Source organism: Aedes aegypti, chromosome 2 (assembly GCF_002204515.2).
Source record: "Aedes aegypti strain LVP_AGWG chromosome 2, AaegL5.0 Primary Assembly, whole genome shotgun sequence".
In the NCBI taxonomy this organism is placed as follows: domain Eukaryota; kingdom Metazoa; phylum Arthropoda; class Insecta; order Diptera; family Culicidae; genus Aedes; species Aedes aegypti.
Window position 1 is genome coordinate 417,411,250 of NC_035108.1, and position 21,864 is coordinate 417,433,113.

The 21,864-nt window shown below is 39.6% G+C and overlaps 1 protein-coding gene across 19 annotated transcripts in view; it reads left to right on the forward strand.

Moving 5' to 3' along the window:
- Positions 1-20,799, forward strand: part of LOC5572771 (calcitonin gene-related peptide type 1 receptor) — a 265,555-nt gene extending 244,756 nt beyond the window's left edge. For 17 of the 19 annotated variants that reach the window (XM_021847426.1, XM_021847413.1, XM_021847409.1 and 14 more), the window contains 2 exons: positions 7,217-7,339; positions 20,098-20,799. In XM_021847426.1, the coding sequence (XP_021703118.1) occupies positions 7,217-7,339; positions 20,098-20,157 (183 nt within the window). In that variant the 3' untranslated portion in view covers positions 20,158-20,799. Of the gene's footprint in view, positions 1-7,216; positions 7,340-8,530; positions 8,741-20,097 lie in introns of those variants that run through there. The other 2 variants (XM_021847425.1, XM_021847424.1) reach the window with 2 other exon arrangements.
- Positions 20,800-21,864: the final 1,065 nt, after the last annotated feature.

Below are 21,864 nucleotides of genomic sequence, written 5' to 3' on the forward strand. Positions count from 1 at the left end.
ATCCGTTTAAACTTTTGTTTATCATTTCATTCCAAATCAGTACTAAATATGAAAAGGAAGGCATGAACTTCTAGACCAAATGTACGCGGCTCTTTATTGCTACTTCAACGTGTCGCTGGTTTTAAAATGTAAACAACCGTACAAAATAAAGACCGAACAATGATGAATGCGAAATTTTTTTTTTTCGAAAATATCCATTTTAGGAATTTATCCAAATTTGCGAATTAAATTGCCAACAGCGCACTGCAGTACCACGTAGCAAAAAAAACTGCTGTAGAACAATATCTTTTAAGCGCATTCATTACCTGTAATTTTGCAAATAATGATTTATACCTTTACGCGTTAAGCCTTGAAACCAGTCTTCCCAAACGAACACCGAACAAGTTAGTTCACGCGGTTTCGCACTCTCCTTGTAATCTGTTCCTGTGTGCAAACCGAAACGCTCGAACCATAATTTAAACCCAAACATACATGTGTAAAGTGAACATCGGTTCAACCACCGGTTTGTAAACCGGTCAATTTGTACCTCGTATGCAACCGTGGTTCAAATTTTGGTGCAAATCTTTGATGGCACAAACGGACAGATAGAAAACAGTTGATATCCACGCTAATCAATTTCTACTTATCGTGTCTTGTTGTATGATACAGTGAAATCCTTGATTTTTTTCATAAAGTTACCGCCTAATGTTATTTAAAGTATTTATCTTAGTTGATCTGCTTAAATAAAACATTTATTCAAGCCTTAAGGGTCTTACGATTTGAACCAAGAAGTTCCGTACATGATCGCAGAAACTTATCCGCGTGGATTTCAACCGTTCCCTGCTTGTCTGCTTAGTGCCATTATTTGAACCCACGATAAAAAGAAACAAGGTGAGGTACCGTGGGGCAAGTGGGTAATGGAATTCGCATAGTTGAGATTCTTCCAATTCTAGGAACTTCAAATTGAAACAAATGAGGTCGTGTATAATTTTTAGCTTGACTCCCACCTAATATAAGCAGTATGCTGAAATTGATTTTTATGTAACATTGAAGAAAAAATACAGAAAAAGTTTTTGAAAAATGTCTTCTTACTTTTCACTTGACCCACAAGTGGGCCACTAGAGTTTGTATCCTTTGACAGATACGCGTATTTCGAGCTCAACTGAAAGGCCTCGCCTTAGTCTGGTACACGACACTGAAGACGGCCTTACAGCTGAGGTCAAAATACGCGTATCTGTCAAAGGATACTAACTCTAGCGGAATTAAATGGTATAGTACTAAATTTCCATTCTTCATTTATTTAAAGGTATTCTACTAAGTAACTCGAAGATTTATTTTCAAAAATGGAAACATTTCGTGTGATATGTTTCCCATACAATGTAGAGTGTCCGGAATTTGAAGTTGTCCGTAGTGTGAATCAAAATGGCAATATTTATACGATTTTATTAAGTATATCTCACTGGAAAATTACTAATTAACATGATGGTATTAAATTTTCCCAAATCGAAAAATACTCATTCGACAAACATTGATTTGTAGATTTTTGTACAATAATGAGTGTATTTGGCAACCCTGCACCTATTTTTTTCTGGACTTAAACGAGTTCCGTCAATAATTCTGAAGGTAATTCTCTCCTACATATGATAGTTTGGCAGATTTTAATTGAAAAACTAAAGCAAAATCGTTAGTATTTGTCAAATTTGCAATCACGGAGTGTTGTTTTCTGGGCCAAATATAAAAGACCTGTGCCTGAAATGAAGAATCATAAAAGGAATAAAAAAAAGGGTGGAAATAGACCAACTAGGGATCAAGAAAACAAAACGAAACCTAATAGGAGTTTTTTTCTTTATACCATCAGAGCACAGATTTCTCTAAGATTCAAGACTTTTTTTTTGAAAATTCTCCGTGACATTATATTCCGACAAGTTTTACAATATGTGTTGTTTCATGATCTTTTCTAAGAATTTCATCAGAAATAATTTCAAGTATGTTCAGATATTACTTCGGAAGTTTCTAAAGGTGTACGTCTGGATATTATTTCCCAAGGAATTCCTTCACGAATATTCATAGGGAATTTCTCTAAGAATTTTGCTTAGGATACCTCAAGAGTTCAGCCTAGATTTTTTCATAAAGTACCACAGAAATGGAATTTCTCCTAAGATAATTTCGGAAATCATAAAATTTCTTCATAAATTCATTGAGATTTTTTTCAAGAAAATCCTCGTTTCTCTAAATTTTATCCAGTGACTCATTCATAGATTTCCCTGAGACATCCTCCAAGATTCCTGACACTTCCTGGTCAAAACATCTTCGAAAATTCGATCAATAACTTCTCCCGAACTTCAGGAATTTCCACAGTTTCCTATGAAATTGTCTTTCAGAATTTATAATAGATTTAACTAGAAATTGATACTTTCAGCAATTACCTCAGAGATTGCTTCTATGATTTCTACACTAATTTTGTAATACTGTGTTCAGCATTCATCTCAATGTAGAATTGGTTCCTGCGAGTAGCTCGATATTTTCTATACAAGATACTTCCAATAATTTATATTTGGAATCCCAGAAAAAAATGTTTTTCATAATACACAAGATTATCTTTTTCCAAGGCAAATGCGTATCGTGCAAACTAGACTGGCCCTTAAACAAAAAAGTTGTAAATGTCAACGGGGCACCCCCTAGATATGTGCCTTAGGGTAAGAAAAAAGCTCTCTCAAAATTTCAACTCATTTGGTAGCTCCCCTAGCTGGCGCATTCAATTCAAAGTTTGTATGGAATATTCGTCTCAAATATATTGAAAATTGACCCTATGTCACTGTTTCGTCTCGTACACTAGTTAATCGCGTTCAATTGAGCCCAGAATGACAAATTCACTAGTTGATACGCTGATGAACATAATTGCCGAAGGTTGTATCTGGATTTAAGCTCATTTAGCTCATTAAGCTTTCAGTTGTTGAAAGTTAGGCTTAGATCAGCACTCCCGTACAATCACACATGTGCATGCACCTTGTGCCGCAGCTCGCCCAGCGTCATAGGTGGCTATGATGCGCTTAGTGGCTACCACCCAGCTAAGTTGAAGGAAAACTAAGCAATATTGCAAATCTACTTCAGATAGTTAAAACACCAACTTTATCAATTTTAATCATCATACAACCTTCTACAATATTGTTTGCTATAGTATCAAGTTGTGTTTTTGACATTCTGGGTTCAATTAAACGCGATCAACAATTTTCCTGACTCAAACAGGAGATTATGTGCTGTTTCCTGTATGTTAGAGCTGAAAATCTCATATTAACTTCAATTCAACTGCGCCAGCTCATGGAACGACCAAATGAGCTGAAATTTATACAATTTTATTTTTCTCCCATACTAAGCTGGGCCAGTCTAGTGCAAACAAATTTGCAGTTTAAAATGTCCAAAACCGTTTCCAAAAATTACAAAAATTTGTGGATTTCTAAAAGTTATAAGAATTCACCCAGAAGCATAAAAATGTGAAAATGTTTACTTTTCCCCCACATATAAACAAAATTCATCTGAAACACCTTTAATTGATTTTTCCATTCCTGATTCCTGTGACTTCCATTGAATATTTGTTCTCAAAATTCCTCCTAATATTGAAGCAGGAATTTCTCAAAGGATACTCAGAGAACAGTTTCTGAGGTTTTTTTTCCAGACTTGATCCAATGATCCAACGGTTTTGCTCTTAGTAAAAAATCTTGATGAACCCTTGGTCGACTTCCTGAAAGAATCTGAAAATAGAAGAAATAGTTGAAGGATCTCTTGGATGGGCTTTTCAGAGGTTATTTAAAAAAAAAAAAAAAATAATGTAGAACTCTCTGGATAAAATTCTGGAGGAATCTTTAGAATTATGCTTAGAATTATGCTCTGGAAAGAGCTCCTGATAAAATAACTGTTAGTTGTTCCTCTAAAAAATCCGCAGAGAAGCTTTATTAACCTCTGTAGGAATATTGGTGATCTCAGAATAATTCTTAATTCGTTGGTGTTGATTTTGAAAAAATCCTTCAAAGTAAGCCAGAAAGAATTTCTGAAAAAAATAATAAAATATATAGGGTCGGTGTTCCCTTAGTGGACAGTCCCCTATAGTCGCACTAGTGGCTTTTTACGGCCGTTTTGCTATGAATCTATTCAAAACATTTTTTGACATGAAGGTCAGGAGCTATTTATCTAAGTACCATTGATACACAGATTGATTTTGTTCAAAAAATGATCGAAATAATTAGATTTGCTTAAAATTTGAGCTCCCTTGCGCCTATAGTAAACCTATTGTTCCTATAGTAGCACTACTGAGAGAAACTATTTTTTATCTTACGAAATAATTGATGAATTAAGAACATTTTTTACACCAAACGAAAGCTTTTGATCCACACTTTGTAGGAAAAATATAAAAGTTTTGTTAAAATACGGTTTTGAAAAGTATTTTGCCAACGCCGTGATGCTAGTGCTACTATAGGAACAGAAATTAGAAATAGTGCTACTATAGGCACATGTATTCCTATAGAGGCACACGTGATAATAAATACAAGCATTTGAGTTTTCGTAGTTTTCATATTATTCCCACAAAACCAAGATAAAAAGCTTTCAGATGATGTAAAAATAATGACGCTAGCGTTATTTTTAAATTTAATACGAATTTTTGTTCTTAGCTATGCGACTATTGGTACATCGACCCTATTATAAATTTTCTCATAGATATCTATCAAAGAACCTTTAAACAAATCCTTGAATGCATTTCATTAGAAACATTTTAACAAATACTTCCAAAGAAATCGACTCTACATAGAACAAAGCTACATGGCAAAGCTCCATAAACATCCCAAGAAACAAAAATAGATTAAATATGAAGGAAATTCTTAAAATAGTTATGAATTAATTCCTGACACAAACAATAATAGTATTTCTGAAGCAATCCATAGATGAATTCTGAGTGTAATTCGAAAAGAAATATTTGAACAAATCTAATGAGATATTGCATGTACCATTAGTGGAACTGTTAGAAAAAAGACGTCAAGAACATTCCTGGAATGGAGGAGAAGGAAAAATCAAAGACAAATTACTCGAGAAATCTTCGGAGTAGTTTAGGGAAGAATATTTGCAACAAATGTTAGTTTTAAACCTCGAGTTTGAAAATATATATTTTTGATGAAATAAATAAGCCGTAGTTTAAGCCGAAACCCACTGCTGGAAAATTCTCTACAGGAATCTGCAGACACTTTCTGAAAAAAGTTTTTACGGATTTCTTACAGGAATACCTCGAAAAAATATTTTACGGATGCCTGCAGGAATTCAGGAGTTATTTATGGAAGAAATGTTGGTGGAACTATGATTCCCATAATATCCATAGAGGAACTGTATGAACTGGCCCATGTATTGTTATAGGTCAGCTCAGGAAAACAAATTTGGGCTTATTCTGTGAGTGGCGTGAAGTGAGAATTGTCGGTCTCGTAGCGAACTGATAATATTCGACGCGAGTAATGCGGCTCGTCATGTGAATCAAATGTAGAGTCACTTCCCATTTTTTTTTTTGAATTCCTGCATGTTCCCAGCTGCTTTACCAGTCTTCTTGAAGACCCTCTTCACGATTGCCCAGTAACGTTCGATAGGTCGAAGCTGAGGGCAATTTGGTGGATTGAGTTTTTCTCAACAAAATCTATACCGTTTTCCGCAAGCCAATTGAGAGTAGTTTTGGCATAGTAAGCTGACGCTAAATCCGGTCAAAACAGTAGAGGGGTACTATGCTTCTTATATAAAGGCAGCAATCTCTTCTGAAGACACTCAGATCGATAGATTTCCGCATTTATAGTTCCGGTAGTGTAAAACATTGTCGACTTCAAACCACAGGTACATATTGCTTGCCATACCAGCACTTTTCGACCAAATTACTCACCTGTCCGCATCGCTTACATCCTCCCCTACGACGGCAGTAAAATATTGTGGACCCGGAAGCGTTTCTGAGTCCTCCTTTGCATAGGTCTCATCGTCCATCAAAACGCATGCATTTGGACGCTGCAAAAGACGCGAGTACATCTTCCGAGCCCTTGTTGCTGCTCGTTCTTCTGTTCTGCACTTTGTTTCGAGATTTTCTGCTTCTTGTAGGTCTTCTGATGGTTCTGCTGATTGATTCGCTGGATCATTCCGACACTTGTTCCTGCTTTTTTGGCCAAATCACGTATTGACATCGATTTGTTCTTCATGATCAGAGATACCACTTACCGGTCCAGTTTAGGGTTGGAAGAACCGGATTTTCTGCCTCTTTCTGGTAGCTCATCAAAAGTATAGTGCTCCCCAAACTTGTTAATGATGGTTTTAACACTTGCATGATGAATTCCAAAGCGCTTCGCCAATTTTCGCATAGTAATACTCTTCTCACTTAGTCATGTGTCCAGAACCTTTTTTTCACTTCCTTTTCAATATGCGACATTTTGGAAACCAAGAATTTGAACCGCGCAAACAAGTAAACAAACGGAAGCTGACAGGCAAACGAACAGCACGCAGTGATGACAACATAAAAAATCATCACAATACATGCGTACAACGCAAATGTATGTGGATAGCTTATTTTCGATACACTCCTTACGAAACCGACAAAATCTCACCCTACGCCACTCGTAGAAGCCCAATTGAACCGAGGCGTGTATTGGACTCCATTATGCGCACTGTGAATGAAAAATATGGTTGCATGTACTGCACAGTTTAACGTTTCATACAAAAAGAATGCAAAAGTTGTGTATGATGATCGTTTCTGCGTTAAATTCGTAAATGAACTTTTAAGGTCGCTCGCCCCTCACTGACGGAAAACCTGGCTACGTCCGTGCCTAGAGGTGACCATTAATAGTGTAACCATTCTTGTATCAAATTTTAATAGAGACTGTTCTTCTTTGCTCCTAATACAGCCCAATAACAATTTAGTTGACCCTAGATTTAACCCAATGTCACACTCATGCATTACTCATGAATGCATTCTCATACTTGAATTAATATTCCAAATCAAAATACTAGTTATCCAACGATCAGCTTGGATATGCAATGTTGACCCATTTTATTACTGACGGTATTAAAATCGTATACCACATGTACACCATAGCTCATTTTGAATGATAGAAATAATGTTATAGTAAAGCATGTCGTAACATATTTCTTCAACGAACATTTGATTAGATTTTAATTTCCAATCATACTAATTCATGTGTTAATTGTTTAACCTTTCTTCATTGCGCAGGGTCTATTCGTAGCCGTCCTGTTCTGTTTCTTCAACGGAGAGGTTATCGCACAAGTGAAACGGAAATGGCGCACCGTGTTCTTGCGGACTCGAACCAATTCCTACACCGCAACGCAAGTGTCCGTAAGTAAATCCCTTCTCAAAGACGCCCGACGGCAGTGAGTTGCAGTCCTCTATCAATACCCAGCAAAAATCCCTTCTCTTGCCGTTTTTTATTCTGTACCGCTAAAGTGCAAGCAATGTGTGACAATCTCGGATCATCAAAATTTATTCTGTTATTTATATAAAAAAAAACTTAAGTAACGTTCTATCCCATGTGAAACTCTCATATTCATGTTACTTGCGAAAAAAATATATTTCAAGTCCAAACCATCATTACACAGTGCAACACACAAATGTAAACAAAATTCTAACTGCTTCTCCTAAAAGTAGCCACCCATACTCGAAAACCCGTATTCGCGTGTTAATAGATTGATTAGAAAATTAGGAGCTACGCCCATTTTAACTTTTCATCTTGTTTTTTTTTTATGTACAATGGTCATATTTCATATCTATTAAGAATTTCTCAAGGCAACCTTCAAAAGAATGTTTTCCAAACCTTAAGGGACTACTTTTGTGAACATGTCGTGTCAGTATTCTCATTTTTTGTGGTGTTTTGATACAAACTGCAAAAAGAAGATCAATAAATTGGCTACAAAACTCCGAATACCGCCACGACATGCTCACATAAGTTGTGCTTTTTTACGATAAACATTTCGTCCGAAGGTTGCATTGATGAATTCCCAATAATTTGTTGATCAAGTCAAAAAAAAAATCATGTTGAAACACAGCAAACAGAGTGTAACTCCTAAATGGAAGTATGGGAAGTATGGGAGTATGCTTTCAGGTTCTGAAGAAAGAATTTTGTTTACAATCGATGACCTTAAGAATGTTGCACTGTGTTGTAAAACATTCTCTTGTTTTCAAGTAGGGTCAATATGGGTACACAAAATGAGAATTTGAATAGCGGTCAACTTGACAAAGTAGTGATAAAGCAATAACGAGGCTAATACTCCGTCTTCAGGCGTTCTTTGATCCATCCGCGACCCAACCCCACCCTAACCGTACCCCCGCTTAACTCCTGTTCCGATTAACAACGACACAATTTGATCCCCAAAGCCAAATTTGACCGATTAATCTTTGTTTGACCTACTGTTGTCTATATGTTTTTGTTTATCGGTGTTTGATTGCACAACCCCCCAACCCAACTGATCCGTCGTCAAACTATCTCCCATTTGTAACTACTACCAACCGGTGTGCTCTGAACACCTGAAGCGAAAGGCTAGGCATTCCTCTGTAATGACTGTTACTAGTACCTACTGCTAGATCCTTTTACACTCCAGCAAGCGAAATGTATGTGAATAAACTGTAAAAACGTTGTAGAAAGCGATTATAATTGGCTTTAACTCTGTTATGATATGTGATGTGAGTTTATTTATGAAGAATGACTATAGCGGTGAAATAAATCGAACTGTTTTAAAGCAATATAGAACGATCTATTATTTAATCCTGAGTGAAATTCATTGACTGTAGATTTAGTGCGTAGATTCTTTAAGTTATTCCCTCTAGGTCTTAGACATGAGCCCCTGTCCGATTGTTTGTAATGACTCATTTTAATGCGAGGATAGTTTATGGAATGATTGCTACAAGAACAAATTTTACATTTCTGATTTGTATTTTCTTTCTTCAAGTATTTTTTTTATTTATGTATTAGAAAATGTTTTCAACTCTATCGGTAGGAATGAGACTTGCGTTCAAAAATAATTGACAAGAGTTAAGGTAAAGTTTTAGAACAAAATAATTAACTTCTAGGAAAACAAGTAAAACCTGAAAACATCAGGAACATCAATACAAATTTAAAACGAAGCATTGTCAACAGCTACCATCAAAAATTATATCTTTAATGTTGATCATTTATTGCTTTATAATTCAATTTTCATATGTTTCTTTTTCAATGATAAATCAATGAGTATGAAACAGTTTTCAACAATTGCAGAAACATTACTCAGAAATGTTTTGTATTTGGAACATGATTTTGAATCAAATTGTAAAATTTATCCCAAAATTAACCAAAACTTTTGCATTTATGACTGTCTCTGAACTTGAAGGATTTATAAAAATAAGTTAGAAAATTTTAGAGTTGTTAAAGCTAATGTGCATATGTGACAGTGCAATGATAGTACCGTTTCTCTGCACGCCAGATCTCATAATCGCATTATTGAACGTAATATTGAGTTATAACATTAACTCCTTGATTTTATCCGTTTGACGTTACAAATTAGGATGACACCTCGTCTGGAGTCCAAATACCAGCTTGGCCTGCATCCGCCTAATTAGTTTCGCTGGAAAATGAGAAAAAATGTTCTGAAATTATCTGCCACACCTCAAAGGTTTGCTGCTCTAAATACAATTACCAGAAGATGGGTCTGCAAGACGTACTCCCGAAATTCTTGTTGGAACATTTGCAAGGTAAACTTATGAGCCGTTGATCGGTACCATAATCCGGGGTAACATTGATCAGCGGAGTAACATAAAAACAAGACTAACGAAGAACTTCATCAAACGTCTTAGTCTATTGAACAGAATGTGCACAGTACACCGAATTAAATAAGGTTGGTTGGTGGATTGCCTTGTAAATTGTGCGTATGAGGGCATCCCACAAACCGGTGGGCATTCATTCGTCCCTCCAAACCATTAGAAGTAAACGATGCATAAATTAACAGTAGGAGCCCCGGGATCAAATATCAGTTATACCTTGAATTTCAATCAGCCATATCTCAACAACGGTTCAACAGTTTTTAATATACCATAGCTTAACACGGTAGAAAAAAAATGTTCCCAGGCGTGTTCAAATTTTCAGTAGAGCAATTAAACCAATACAATTTTGTTTCGCACACCGAACCGACATGAGAATTGTGACATTTTTTTATAACAAGTGTTATAATTTAAAGTGTTTTAAACGCAAATGAGCCTAGATAATTACACAAATAATACATGTGAGGCAAAATAGTATTTTGAGCATCCCTAAATAGGCAGTTTTGTGTAGATCGCGGATTTTGTATGCCAAAACCTTCAGCGCTCTTGATATGCATGCTAGTGATTTGGAATCTTCTAAAAATTATTTTGAAATAAGTTGCACTGCTTGTTGGTCCCTTTGGATTTGATCTTATAACTGATCTAGATCAATTTTATCTTTTCAAAGGAATGTTCTAGTGAAAAAAGTGTTTCTATATTGTTGTTCTATGACACATATTTAACTTTTTTTGACATAAATTTGGTTGAACATGCTTGAACTGAAATATATTGTTTTAATTACACTCAAAATTTAAATTATTTAAAGAATTGAGAAATGAGCATTTCTCGCTGAAACCAGGCTGCCATCGGAACTTATAGTTTAAATTCTAAGTTTATGTCACTGAACGCTAATATATGATAAAACTAAAGGGTGGTCCTTTCGGATTTCTCATATTGGTAAACGCCTCGTACGCCAGCTAGCTAAACAGTTAACCAAAAAGCCTATTTTTTTGATAAGTCATAGGCATTTTTTAGTGTGATATGCTTTTTATTTCCATTGGAAAACATAGCAAACTTAGTGGCATTGTATAGAGGAAGGATATACAGTCGACTCTCCACATCTCGATGTTCTACATCTCGATATCTCTCCCTATGTCGATAATTTCATAAGTCCCTTCAGTCTGCATACATTTTCACTCTCCATATCTCGATATCCTCCTTATCTCGATATCTCCATATCTCGATGTGTTTCTGTTGATTTTTCGTTCTCAATTTTCTCTCCGTATGTCGATATGACCAATATCGAAGATTACTAGACCAAAGTTTTGGGATTCAAAACAAAATTGGAGCGCAAAATGACGTTTGTTTGTGTATTACTTTCTTGGCAACGGAGTGTTTTTCAATCTAGTATTCATCAAAAATTTGTTCTTTGTCTCGATCTCTCCCTATCTCGATGGTCCCTTCGATATCGAGATGTGGAGAGGCCTCGTACGCCAGCTAGCTAAACAGTTAACCAAAAAGCCTATTTTTTTGATAAATCATAGGCATTTTTTAGTGTGATATGTTTTTTATTTCCAATAGAAAACATAGCAAACTTAGTGGCATTGTATAGAGGAAGGATATAGCTTTCATTTAAAACTAAAACAAATTTAGCGGCCATTTTAAATTTGGCCACCATCTTGAATTTTGCCAGAAAACCAGTTTTTTCGCCATAAGCGCACCGCTCGTTTTGAATTCTGACGTCACCATTCAAAAGCCGAGAAAAAACTAGTCTACAAAAGCTAGGTGAGCAATAGTGTTTACTCTTTCGCTGAATTCTATCTACACTGAAATTCTGCGATCCACACCACAATCCCAGAACCCACACTGAAATATCACCATGATTCATCCTGAAATTCTAGGATCCCATTTGAAATCTCAGAATTCATGCTGGAGTCCCGAAATCCGCCTTCTAGGATCCATTCTTCAATCTCTGATTCGCTTATTGTAATATAAGATAAGCGTGGTAACGCCGACGAGAGTTGCTGTCAAAACAGCTAAAAAAAAATAAAATAATTAATGCCTGCAGTGCAGCCTAGTGAAAAAATTCTGAATTGAAAAAAATGTCACTAGACTGCCCTTGAGCTCTGTCACAACTTTGCCAATGATACCATCCATTCATTTTGTTTAAAAATTTAACTGTATTCAAAAAAGAACACTGGGCGTTCAATGTTTCTGGTCTCAAAGTAGATCACTGGACGGTGATGGGTTAAGGCTGGGAGGGAGGCACAGATACTACACACGAAATATAGAACAACGTTTGTTTGAACTGCAAGATAACTCCAGCTTGCCAACAACAATCAAGGCAGGCTTGGGGAAAATCGCTAGTTTTCTTTTGTTGTGTACTTCGATCTTTCCTGACAAACATGGAAAAAGGGCCACAGTTTTCTATGCACTAAATATTCATTTTTATTGGAAAAAGTAAAACGATGCATTTTTTAATGCTTCATATTCAATCAGATTGAAAGGTGCTCACATGACATTACTTGCATTATGTGCATGAATTGATTTTCATTCGATTTTTGTCACTTTTGATGAAATGCGAAAATGTGTTTTAATCAGTTGCGCGCTTTTTCCATGTATGTCTAATGTTTGAGATCTGGGCTCACAGTGACAGTTCGTGACAGCGGAATCCCGGCTCACTATGACGTACAGAAATTTTGTATTGGTTTCTCCCTCGCAGGGTTAAGGTAGTGATTTCACGATACTTCACATATTCCAGTTTGTCACCTAGATTCTGACTATCGGTTGATAGAGGCAAGCGGTTCCGATTACATCCTTGTCAGTTACCTTGTTTTTTTTTGAGTTTTTTTTCTTATTTTTCCTGGCATTTGGTCCTCACATAAGCAGAGCATGATGCTCAACCTTGTGGTCTTATGAGCACTTTCACAGTTATTAACGTTTACGTTACCGGCCTCCGATAAGTCATTTTCAAATAGCTGCCATTTCGTCAATTTCCATTCGATTTTTTTTTTGAAACTACCCTCAGTTTACTTTAAAAAATCGTAGCCGGTTCGTAGCTGGTTCCGCCAGGAGACATTTCCGTCTCATGTCCAAAACATACCATGCGACGTCTCAATCTTCATGAATTCGGGAGAATATGTCAATAAATGAAGAATAAACTAAATTTCAATAAATTTGACCACTCCAGAGCACCTAACACAGGTTCCGCCAGGGCCTCTTTGAGGACATTTCCCTTCTTTTTTTTTTGGAAACATACCGTGTGACGTATCAATCTTTGTGAATTCGAGAGAACTTGTCAATAAAAGAAGAAAAACTCCGGTACAAACTGATGTGGCCATTGCAGATCCTGGCACAGGTTTCACGAGGGCCTATTCGGGGACATTTCCGTTTTATGTCCAAAACATACCGTGCGACGTCACAATCTTCTTCAATTCGGAAGAACAATAATAATAAAGGAAGAACAAACTAAATGTCCATAGATGTGGCCACTCCACAGCACCTGACACAGGTTCCGCCAGGGCCTCTTTGAGGACATTTCCGTTTGTTTTCGGAAACATACCGTGTGACGTGTCAATATTCGTGAATTCAAAAGAACATGTCAATTAATGAAGTATGAACTAGGTATCAACTAATAAGGTTACTGCTAAGCACCTGGAACTGGTTCCACCAAGGCCTCTTAGGGGACATGTCAGTTTCATGTCCAAAACCTATTGTACAACATTTCAATCTTCATGAATTCGACAGAACATGTCAATTAATGAGGAATAGACCCTGTGTTTCCACTCCTGAGCATCACGTACAGGTTACAGAAAGGCCTATTTTATGAAGTTACCGTTATTTGAAGGAAAAAATATGTCAATAAATGAAAAATGACCTCGCTACCAACAGATCTGGCTACTCCAGAGCACAAGGAATAGGTTTCCCCGAAAATCTTTTTTGAAAATTTTCCGTTATTCGAACAAAACATGATGTGCCACGGGTAATGCATAACGAAAATTCTGAAAAGTATTCAAATAAATCTAGGATAAAATACATACAAACTTATGTGAATGTCTTAGGCAGCATCTCTCTGAATGGATGTTTTCCACGATTTTTGGAAAATCTGTTATGTAGATCTTCATGAATACGCCAGGAATGCAATGTGCAACTAGTTAAAACTCAGCCGAAAGCTGATAGAAAACTAACAAGGAATCCATCAGAACTTTGTTTCGAACACCATCAGAAATCCAACAAGAATCCTAAAAAGGTTCTGGCTAGATTGTTACCAGGAATCTATTGTAAACTTCGAAGAAAATTTTCCATTAATAACTCAGGGTTCTTAATAAATTTGTTGATAAAAGCTTAAAAGGAATTCGCTTGGGAACTTCTCATGAATACACCATTAAAACAGTCTTATGAGTTATGAAATCCCTTTGGCTTACTGACCTTTGGCATATTTACTGCCAATAATTGTTTTAACAGTATATAAAAAGAACAACCTAGTGCGAAGAAAAAGTGGTGTAATCCAGTCATAAAGGTTTGGTCCGTCGATTGTATTGCTTGCTCCAGCTGGAGCAAGCGATGAGACCGGAAACAGCCACCAACCCAATGTACTTCCCAAGACAATTGTGGAGATGCAGAGGTATAGTCAGTCTTTGAACTCTCGATTCGTGCTCTTTGAGAATGGTACGCTAATCCCAAGCCTCTTCAATTAAATCTCTGTGCATCTTCGACTGCTCCGGTCAATCACGGAGTGCAACTACTAACCGGTCATCTATGCTTGAGCTCATGCTCATTATCTGCAAGGGTCTTACTTACAAATTCTTCATGCATTTTTTACTTACTTACTTATTTGGCTTTACATCAATTATCTTGATAAAGCCTCGCCAACAATATTTCGCCAATTCCCTCGGTTCATGGCCGCTTCTCTCCATCCTCGACTGTGACCCACGCTCTCCAGGTCCTGGTGTACCTGGTCAATCCACCTAGCTCGCTGCGCCCCACGCCTTCTTGTTCCGACCGGATTCGTGGCGAACACCATCTTTACAGGGTTGTTGTCCGGCATTCTTGCAACATGCCCTGCCCAGCGTATCCTTCCAGCTTTAGCTACCTTCACGATACTGGGTTCGCCGTAGAGTTGAGCGAGCTCGTGGTTCATCCTTCGCCGCCACACGCCGTTCTCCTGCACGCCGCCGAAGATCGTCCTTAGCACTCGGCGTTCGAAAACCCCAAGAGCTTGCAAGTCCTCCTCGAGCATAGTCCACGCCTCATGCCCATAGAGGACTACCGGTCTTATGAGCGTTTTGTACATCGTGCATTTGGTGCGGGGGTGAATCTTTCTTGACCGCAGTTTCTTCTGGAGCCCATAGTAGGCACGACTTCCGCTGATGATGCGCCTTCGTATTTCCCGACTAACATTGTTGTCAGCCGTCAACAAGGATCCGAGGTAGACGAACTCGTCCACCACCTCGAAGGTATCCCGGTCTATCGTAACACTGCTTCCTAGGCGGGCCCTGTCGCGCTCAGTTCCGCCAACCAGCATGTACTTTGTTTTCGACGCATTCACCATTAGCCCGACTCTTGTTGCTTCGCGTTTCAGGCGGGTGAACAAATCTGCCACCGTTTCAAATTTTCTCCCAATAATATCCATGTCGTCCGCGAAGCAAACAAATTGTCCGGATCTCGTGAAAATCGTGCCTCGACTGTTAAGTCCGGCTCTCCGCATGACACCTTCAAGCGCAATATTGAACAACAGGCACGAAAGTCCGTCGCCCTGTCGTAGTCCCCGCCGAGACTCGAACGAACTGGAGTGTTCGCCAGAGATCTTCACGCAGTTTTGCACACCGTCCATCGTTGCTCTGATCAATCTTGTGAGCTTCCCGGGAAAGCTGTTCTCGTCCATGATTTTCCATAGCTCTATGCGGTCGATACTATCGTATGCCGCCTTGAAATCGATGAACAAATGGTGCGTAGGGACCTGGTACTCACGGCATTTCTGGAGGATTTGCCGCACGGAAAAGATCTGGTCCGTTGTCGAGCGGCCGTCGATGAAACCTGCTTGATAACTTCCCACGAACTCGTTTGCTATAGGTGATAGACGACGGAAGAGAATCTGGGATAGCACTTTATAGGCGGCGTTTAGGATGGTGATTGCACGATAATTTTCACACTCCAGTTTGTCGCCCTTTTTGTAGATAGGGCATATAACGCCTTGCTTCCACTCCTCCGGTAGCTGTTCCGTTTCCCAGATTCTGACTATCAGCCGATGCAGACAAGCGGCCTACCTGTCCGGGCCCATCTTGATGAGTTCGGCTCCGATACCATCGTTGCCAGCGGCTTTGTTGTTCTTGAGCTGTTGAATGGCATCCTTAACTTCCCCCATCGTGGGAGCTGGTTGATTTCCGCTGTCCGCTGTGCTGACGTAGCCATCGCCTTCGCTGTCCTGACCTTCTGTGCCTGTGTTCTCTGCGCCATTCAGGTGTTCATCGTAGTGCTGCTTCCACCTTTCGATCACCTCGCGTCCGTCCGTCAAGATGCTCCCATCCTTATCCCGGCACATCTCAGCTCGCGGCACGAAGCCTTTGCGGGATGTGTTGAGCTTCTGATAGAACTTCCGCGTTTCTTGAGAACGGTACAGCAACTCCATCTCTTGGCATTCCACCTCTTCCAGGCGGCGCTTTTTGTCCCGGAATAGGCGGGTTTGCTGTTTCCGCTTCAGTCTGTATCGTTCCACGTTTTGCCGCGTACCATGCTGCAGCATTGCAGCCCGCGCTGCATTCTTCTCCTCTAAAACCTCCTGGCACTCCTCGTCGAACCAATCGTTTCTTGAGCTCCGTTCCACATATCCGACAACGTTTTCGGCAGCGTCGTTAATGGCTGCTTTGACTGTCCTCCAGCAGTCCTCAAGAGGGGCCCTATCGAGCTCGCCCTCATCCGGCAACGCTGCCTCAAGATGCTGCGCGTACGCATTGGCGACATCCGGTTGTTTCAGCCGCTCGAGATTGTACCGGGGCGGGCGTCGGTACCGTACATTGTTGATGACGGATAGTTTTGGGCGCAGTTTCACCATCACCAGGTAGTGGTCGGAGTCAATGTTGGCGCCACGATAGGTTCTGACGTCGGTTATGTCGGAGAAGTGCCGTCCATCGATCAAAACGTGGTCGATTTGCGATTCTGTCTGCTGAGGTGATCTCCAGGTGTACCGATACGGGAGGCTGTGCTGGAAATAGGTGCTACGAATGGCCATGTTCTTGGAGGCGGCAAAATCTATCAGTCGTAGGCCGTTCTCGTTCGTCAGTCGGTGGGCGCTGAACTTTCCAATCGTCGGTCTGAACTCCTCCTCCTGGCCAACCTGAGCGTTCAAATCTCCTATGATGATCTTGACGTCGTGGCTTGGGCAGCGGTCGTACTCGCGTTCGAGCTGCGCGTAAAATGCGTCCTTGTCATCATCAGTGCTTCCGGAGTGTGGGCTATGCACGTTGATTATGCTGAAGTTAAAGAATCGGCCTTTGATTCTTAACTTGCACATTCGTTCATTGATCGGCCACCACCCGATCACGCGCCTTTGCATATCACCCATCACTATGAAAGCTGTTCCCAGCTCGCGTGTGTTGCCGCAGCTCTGGTAGATGGTATGATTACCTCTAAACGTTCGCACCATCGAACCTGTCCAGCACACCTCCTGCAGCGCTACGATGTCGAAACCGCGGATCTTCATTACATCGGAGAGTATGCGTGTGCTTCCGATGAAGTTGAGAGATTTGCAGTTCCACGTACCGAGTTTCCAATCGCTAGTCCATTTCCGTCGCTGTGGTCTTTGCCGATTGTTCCGGTCCGTATTCTCTCGTTGACGTTCCTGTGCTGATGTGTTTTTACGGCTGGCTTGCAGGGCCTGACACCAACCCCCTAGATTTCCGGAGGACCATTCCCCCTAAATGTTCGGAGGGCCATAGTGCGCAGTTTAGCTTAGAGTCCTTCTCTGGCACTCGGACGATGATCAGCCGCCCCTGACATGGGGAACAGACGCTGTTGTGAGCCGCTCCTAACGTGGAGTACAGACGCTCCAGGTTTGCAAAACCATGCATTTTTTATTTTTTTTATTTTTGAAGCTTGAAACTTAATAAGCCAGTCCGTTCGCCCAATTCAAATTGTATTGCTCTGGAGTAGCCAAATCTTCGTTTATTGACAAGTTCCCTCGAATTCATGAAGATTGAGACGTTGCACGGTATGTTTCCGACAAGAAACGGAAATGTCTTCACAGAGGCCTTGGCGCAACCTGTGTCAGGCGCTCTGGAGTGGCCAATTCTATGAATATTTAGTTTATTCTTCCTTTATCGACATGTTCTTTTGAATTGAAGAAGATTGAGACGTCGCACGGTATGTTTTGGACATAAAACGGAAATGTCCCCAAACTTGCCCTGGCGGAACCGGCTACCATGTTCCGAAATGGTGCATTTATTCGAATTATGTTGAAATGATGACAATAGACCATTATCTTATATATAACATAAAAACTTCAGTGTTGTAACTACAATAAATAAAAATATAATCAAATTTCCCAAATTTGGCAACCTCGTGACCCCAGTACAATCCGGAATATCTCCGGCATGGTTCCGAAATCATCATTCTCCATTTATGACACATAGCTGAAACCTTTTTAAAGTAAACTGACGGTGGTTTCAAAAAAATCGAATGGAAATTGACGAAATGGCAGCTATTTGAAAATGCCTTTCCGGAGGCCGGTAACGTGAAGGATAACCGAAAGATTTCTTTGTGAAAGTAGATATTTTCGCGTTCGTATTTCATTTGATAGGTACAGTGATATTTGATGCCTAGGGAAGTCGAGGAACTTGCCATTGCAAAAAGATCTTGGAGCAACCGGGAATCGAACTCTGACTTCGCTTACCGAGCCATTCAGGTGTCTATCGTAATGCTGCTTCCACCTTTCGATCACCACGCATCCGTTTGTCCGAAGGATGCTTCCATCTTTATTTTTGTATATTTCAGCTCGTGGTATGGTGCTTTGCGGCCTGTGTTGATCTTCCCGTTGAATTTCCGCGTTGCTTAAAAATGGATCCACCTGTATGACATTTCCTGGCGGCGATTTTAGTCAAGGATTATGATGGTTTGATGATTCCGCTTTAGTCAGTTCACTTTTTCCAGTGTTCCGTACTGCAGCATTACAGCCCACTCAGTATTCTTGTCCTCCAAAACCTCATGCAACTCTTCGTCGAATTAATCGTTACTGAAACTTCATTCCACATATCCGATACCTTCAGCAACGTCATTAATTGCTATTGTTTTTGTGGCAACGCTGCCACGTTCATCGATCAAAACGTGGTCGCCTTATGATTATTTCTGCTCTGTGATCTCCAGCTGTACTGATACGGAAAGCTATGCTAGAAGTAGGTGCTACGAATTGCCATATTCTGGAGGCAATGAAAGCTACCAGTCATTGAAATACTAGTATCTTGATTGGTATTAACAATAGGATTTCGATATGAACGGCTAAAAATATCACCCATGTGATTCGCACTTTCGCCTCTAGAAGAAGCGCATCAACAAAAAAGTTCACGGTTACTCCCATGAAAAAGTAGCAGTTACTAGGCCAAACAGTTACAACAAATGATGGCATCAGCTTTTGGGAGCCAATCTATGTCCAAGTTTAAATAAATGAAACACCAAATTTACTACTCTACCATTTAATTCCACTAGAGTTTGTATCCCTTGGCAGATACGCGTATTTCTATCTCAGCAATAGGGCCGTCTCCAGTGTTGTGTCTTAGACTCGTCATGTACTAGACTGTAGTACACAGACTGAAGACGGCCTTATAGTTGAGATCCAAATACGCGTATCTGTTAAGGGATACAAACTTTAGTGGAATGAAATGGTATAATTTGGTTTTTCATTTATTTATAGGTATTCCACTAAACAGCTCGAAGATTTATTGTTCCAAGATTAATTAGAATGATTTATTTGTTAGTCTTAGATTGTATTGGTGTTTCTCCTAAACTGCAGTATATCTTCTGTTAGAAATTGGCATAGAAAAAAATATACTATTGTATCTCGACCTGTTTCCCAATGTTTGCGTGTACTGATCTTCTAATAACTGTTAAAGCACCCTAATCTCCCCTACTGTACTATGTTTGTGCCGCAATGATGTAGCGTTTTGTAAATGCGTCTCTTATTAATCTAGCCTAATTCCCTTCCTTGTGTGCAATTTCAAACCAACTACTGAACTCGCTTCATGTGGCTTTCGGGACACCCGCGTCAAAAAAAATAACTTGTGAATTGTGCCTCCAATACCTCCAACCAACTTGTGCGTAATTTCAACTCCTAATACAAGCCGGTCCGCTTGCAGTTCATTCGTAGCGGTCCGCCTATTCCCGGCGAAGAGAAGGTCTGACTAAAAGAGTACGCCAGCGGCAATAGGTCTCCCCAGCCAACGAGCTTGAACCCCGTTAACGATCGGAGTTTTTCGGGAAATCCAACGACACCAACGGGTTTGGAAGGTAAGAGCAACGGTAATGGACCGGACTTATCGGTTGACGTGTCGAAAGATGACGCAATCTTTGGAGACGCCAAAGCAAAGATCAATGGAGCTTCCGCCCATATCGAAGAACGGCTCGGCACATGGCGGAGAGGTTCAATTGAGTGTAGACATGTGAAGTTACCTCTTCTGGAAGCGCAACACAGGGAAAACGATGGGGATCGTGAGGGAGAGGCTGAACAAGCTTCGCAACTTTTCGTCGAGCCGGCTCCGGCAGATGAAGTGTTGTGAACTCTCGTTAGAACACAAATGTATCGAATTAATGATAGGTGAATTTATTAGCTTAAGGTTCAAAGAATTTCGAATATGTACAATGATGTAGTCATTCTAAGCTTAGTCTTACTATTGTGACCGGTGGAAACCCACTTAACTACGCGTAGTTTTTATTTTAACGTTCTTAAACGCTTCAATTTTTTTGTAGCAAATACACAAACACACTCCACCTGTTGAGGGATAAATGTGATCATGGTGCAAAATAAAACTTTTTGATTCGTGTGGGTTCTTGCTTTTACTTATTGAACGAATGAGAAAGAATCACCTGTCATCAAATAATGCTAGATTTACAAATTAATAGTTTTAAAATTTATCACAAAGTCACATCCAGACTGTTGTAAACAATCCTCAAAAATCATCGCACATTTCAAACAAACCGCTCCGTCATCAAGAGGCATCCCGTTCGATCCAGTAATATCTGGCCTCATTCCACTTCGGTCCACATTTTAGCCAATGTTTTGCCAACTGAGTGATGTGTATTTATTTACTGTGGGGCAAAAATCAACTTCACCATCTGCAAAAGCATCCCGGCGCAGATCGCCGGATTCGGACCAACACGACGTAGTAGCAGTTTACTGTGGATAATATTGGTTCCGTTTGATTGATCGTTGTATATCCAGCGGAAAACACCAAACACTGGCTGGAGTTCCCCCTTCTCGATCAACTGGATTACTACACGGCAAACGGCACAATAAGTGGGGGTCGATTGCAATTACGTTTACTCTCATAATATTGATTGTATATTGGGTTGCCGAAAGCACTTTTCCCCTGGCAAAAAAAAACATTGTAGGTTTTGTTTTTGGTCATTATATTTCTCTATCAAAGGCACCCTATGGTGAGCATGCAACTTCGTCAAAATTTTATTGCGTTGAGTTTTTGCAGATGTCAAGAGTAAACTTTTAAAGCCTGTGATACAAAGTATTATTCTATTCGATCGTCCAAACAGATGTCAAAACACATTTTTTTCTTTTGAGTAGCATAAGTAGCTCAACAAGTTCATTCAGTCAGAATACACTTGGAACTGATTTATTTGATTTTATTCTTCAAATCTGATTCTTAGGAATGGATATAACAGTTCATTGAAACATATTGCCAACTGGTGTGTAAAGTGGATTGTTTATCATTATGCGTAGTCATCTCATTTCCTATTTGATTGGATTTGCCATGGATTATTTTGATAGGACTTATCTCTTCCACGATGAAGAAATAAAAACAGCCGTTATTTGCATAAAATATGCATCAGTGTCCCATTTGAATTATACCCAGATGTAGCTTGTTGATTGCAGCCAA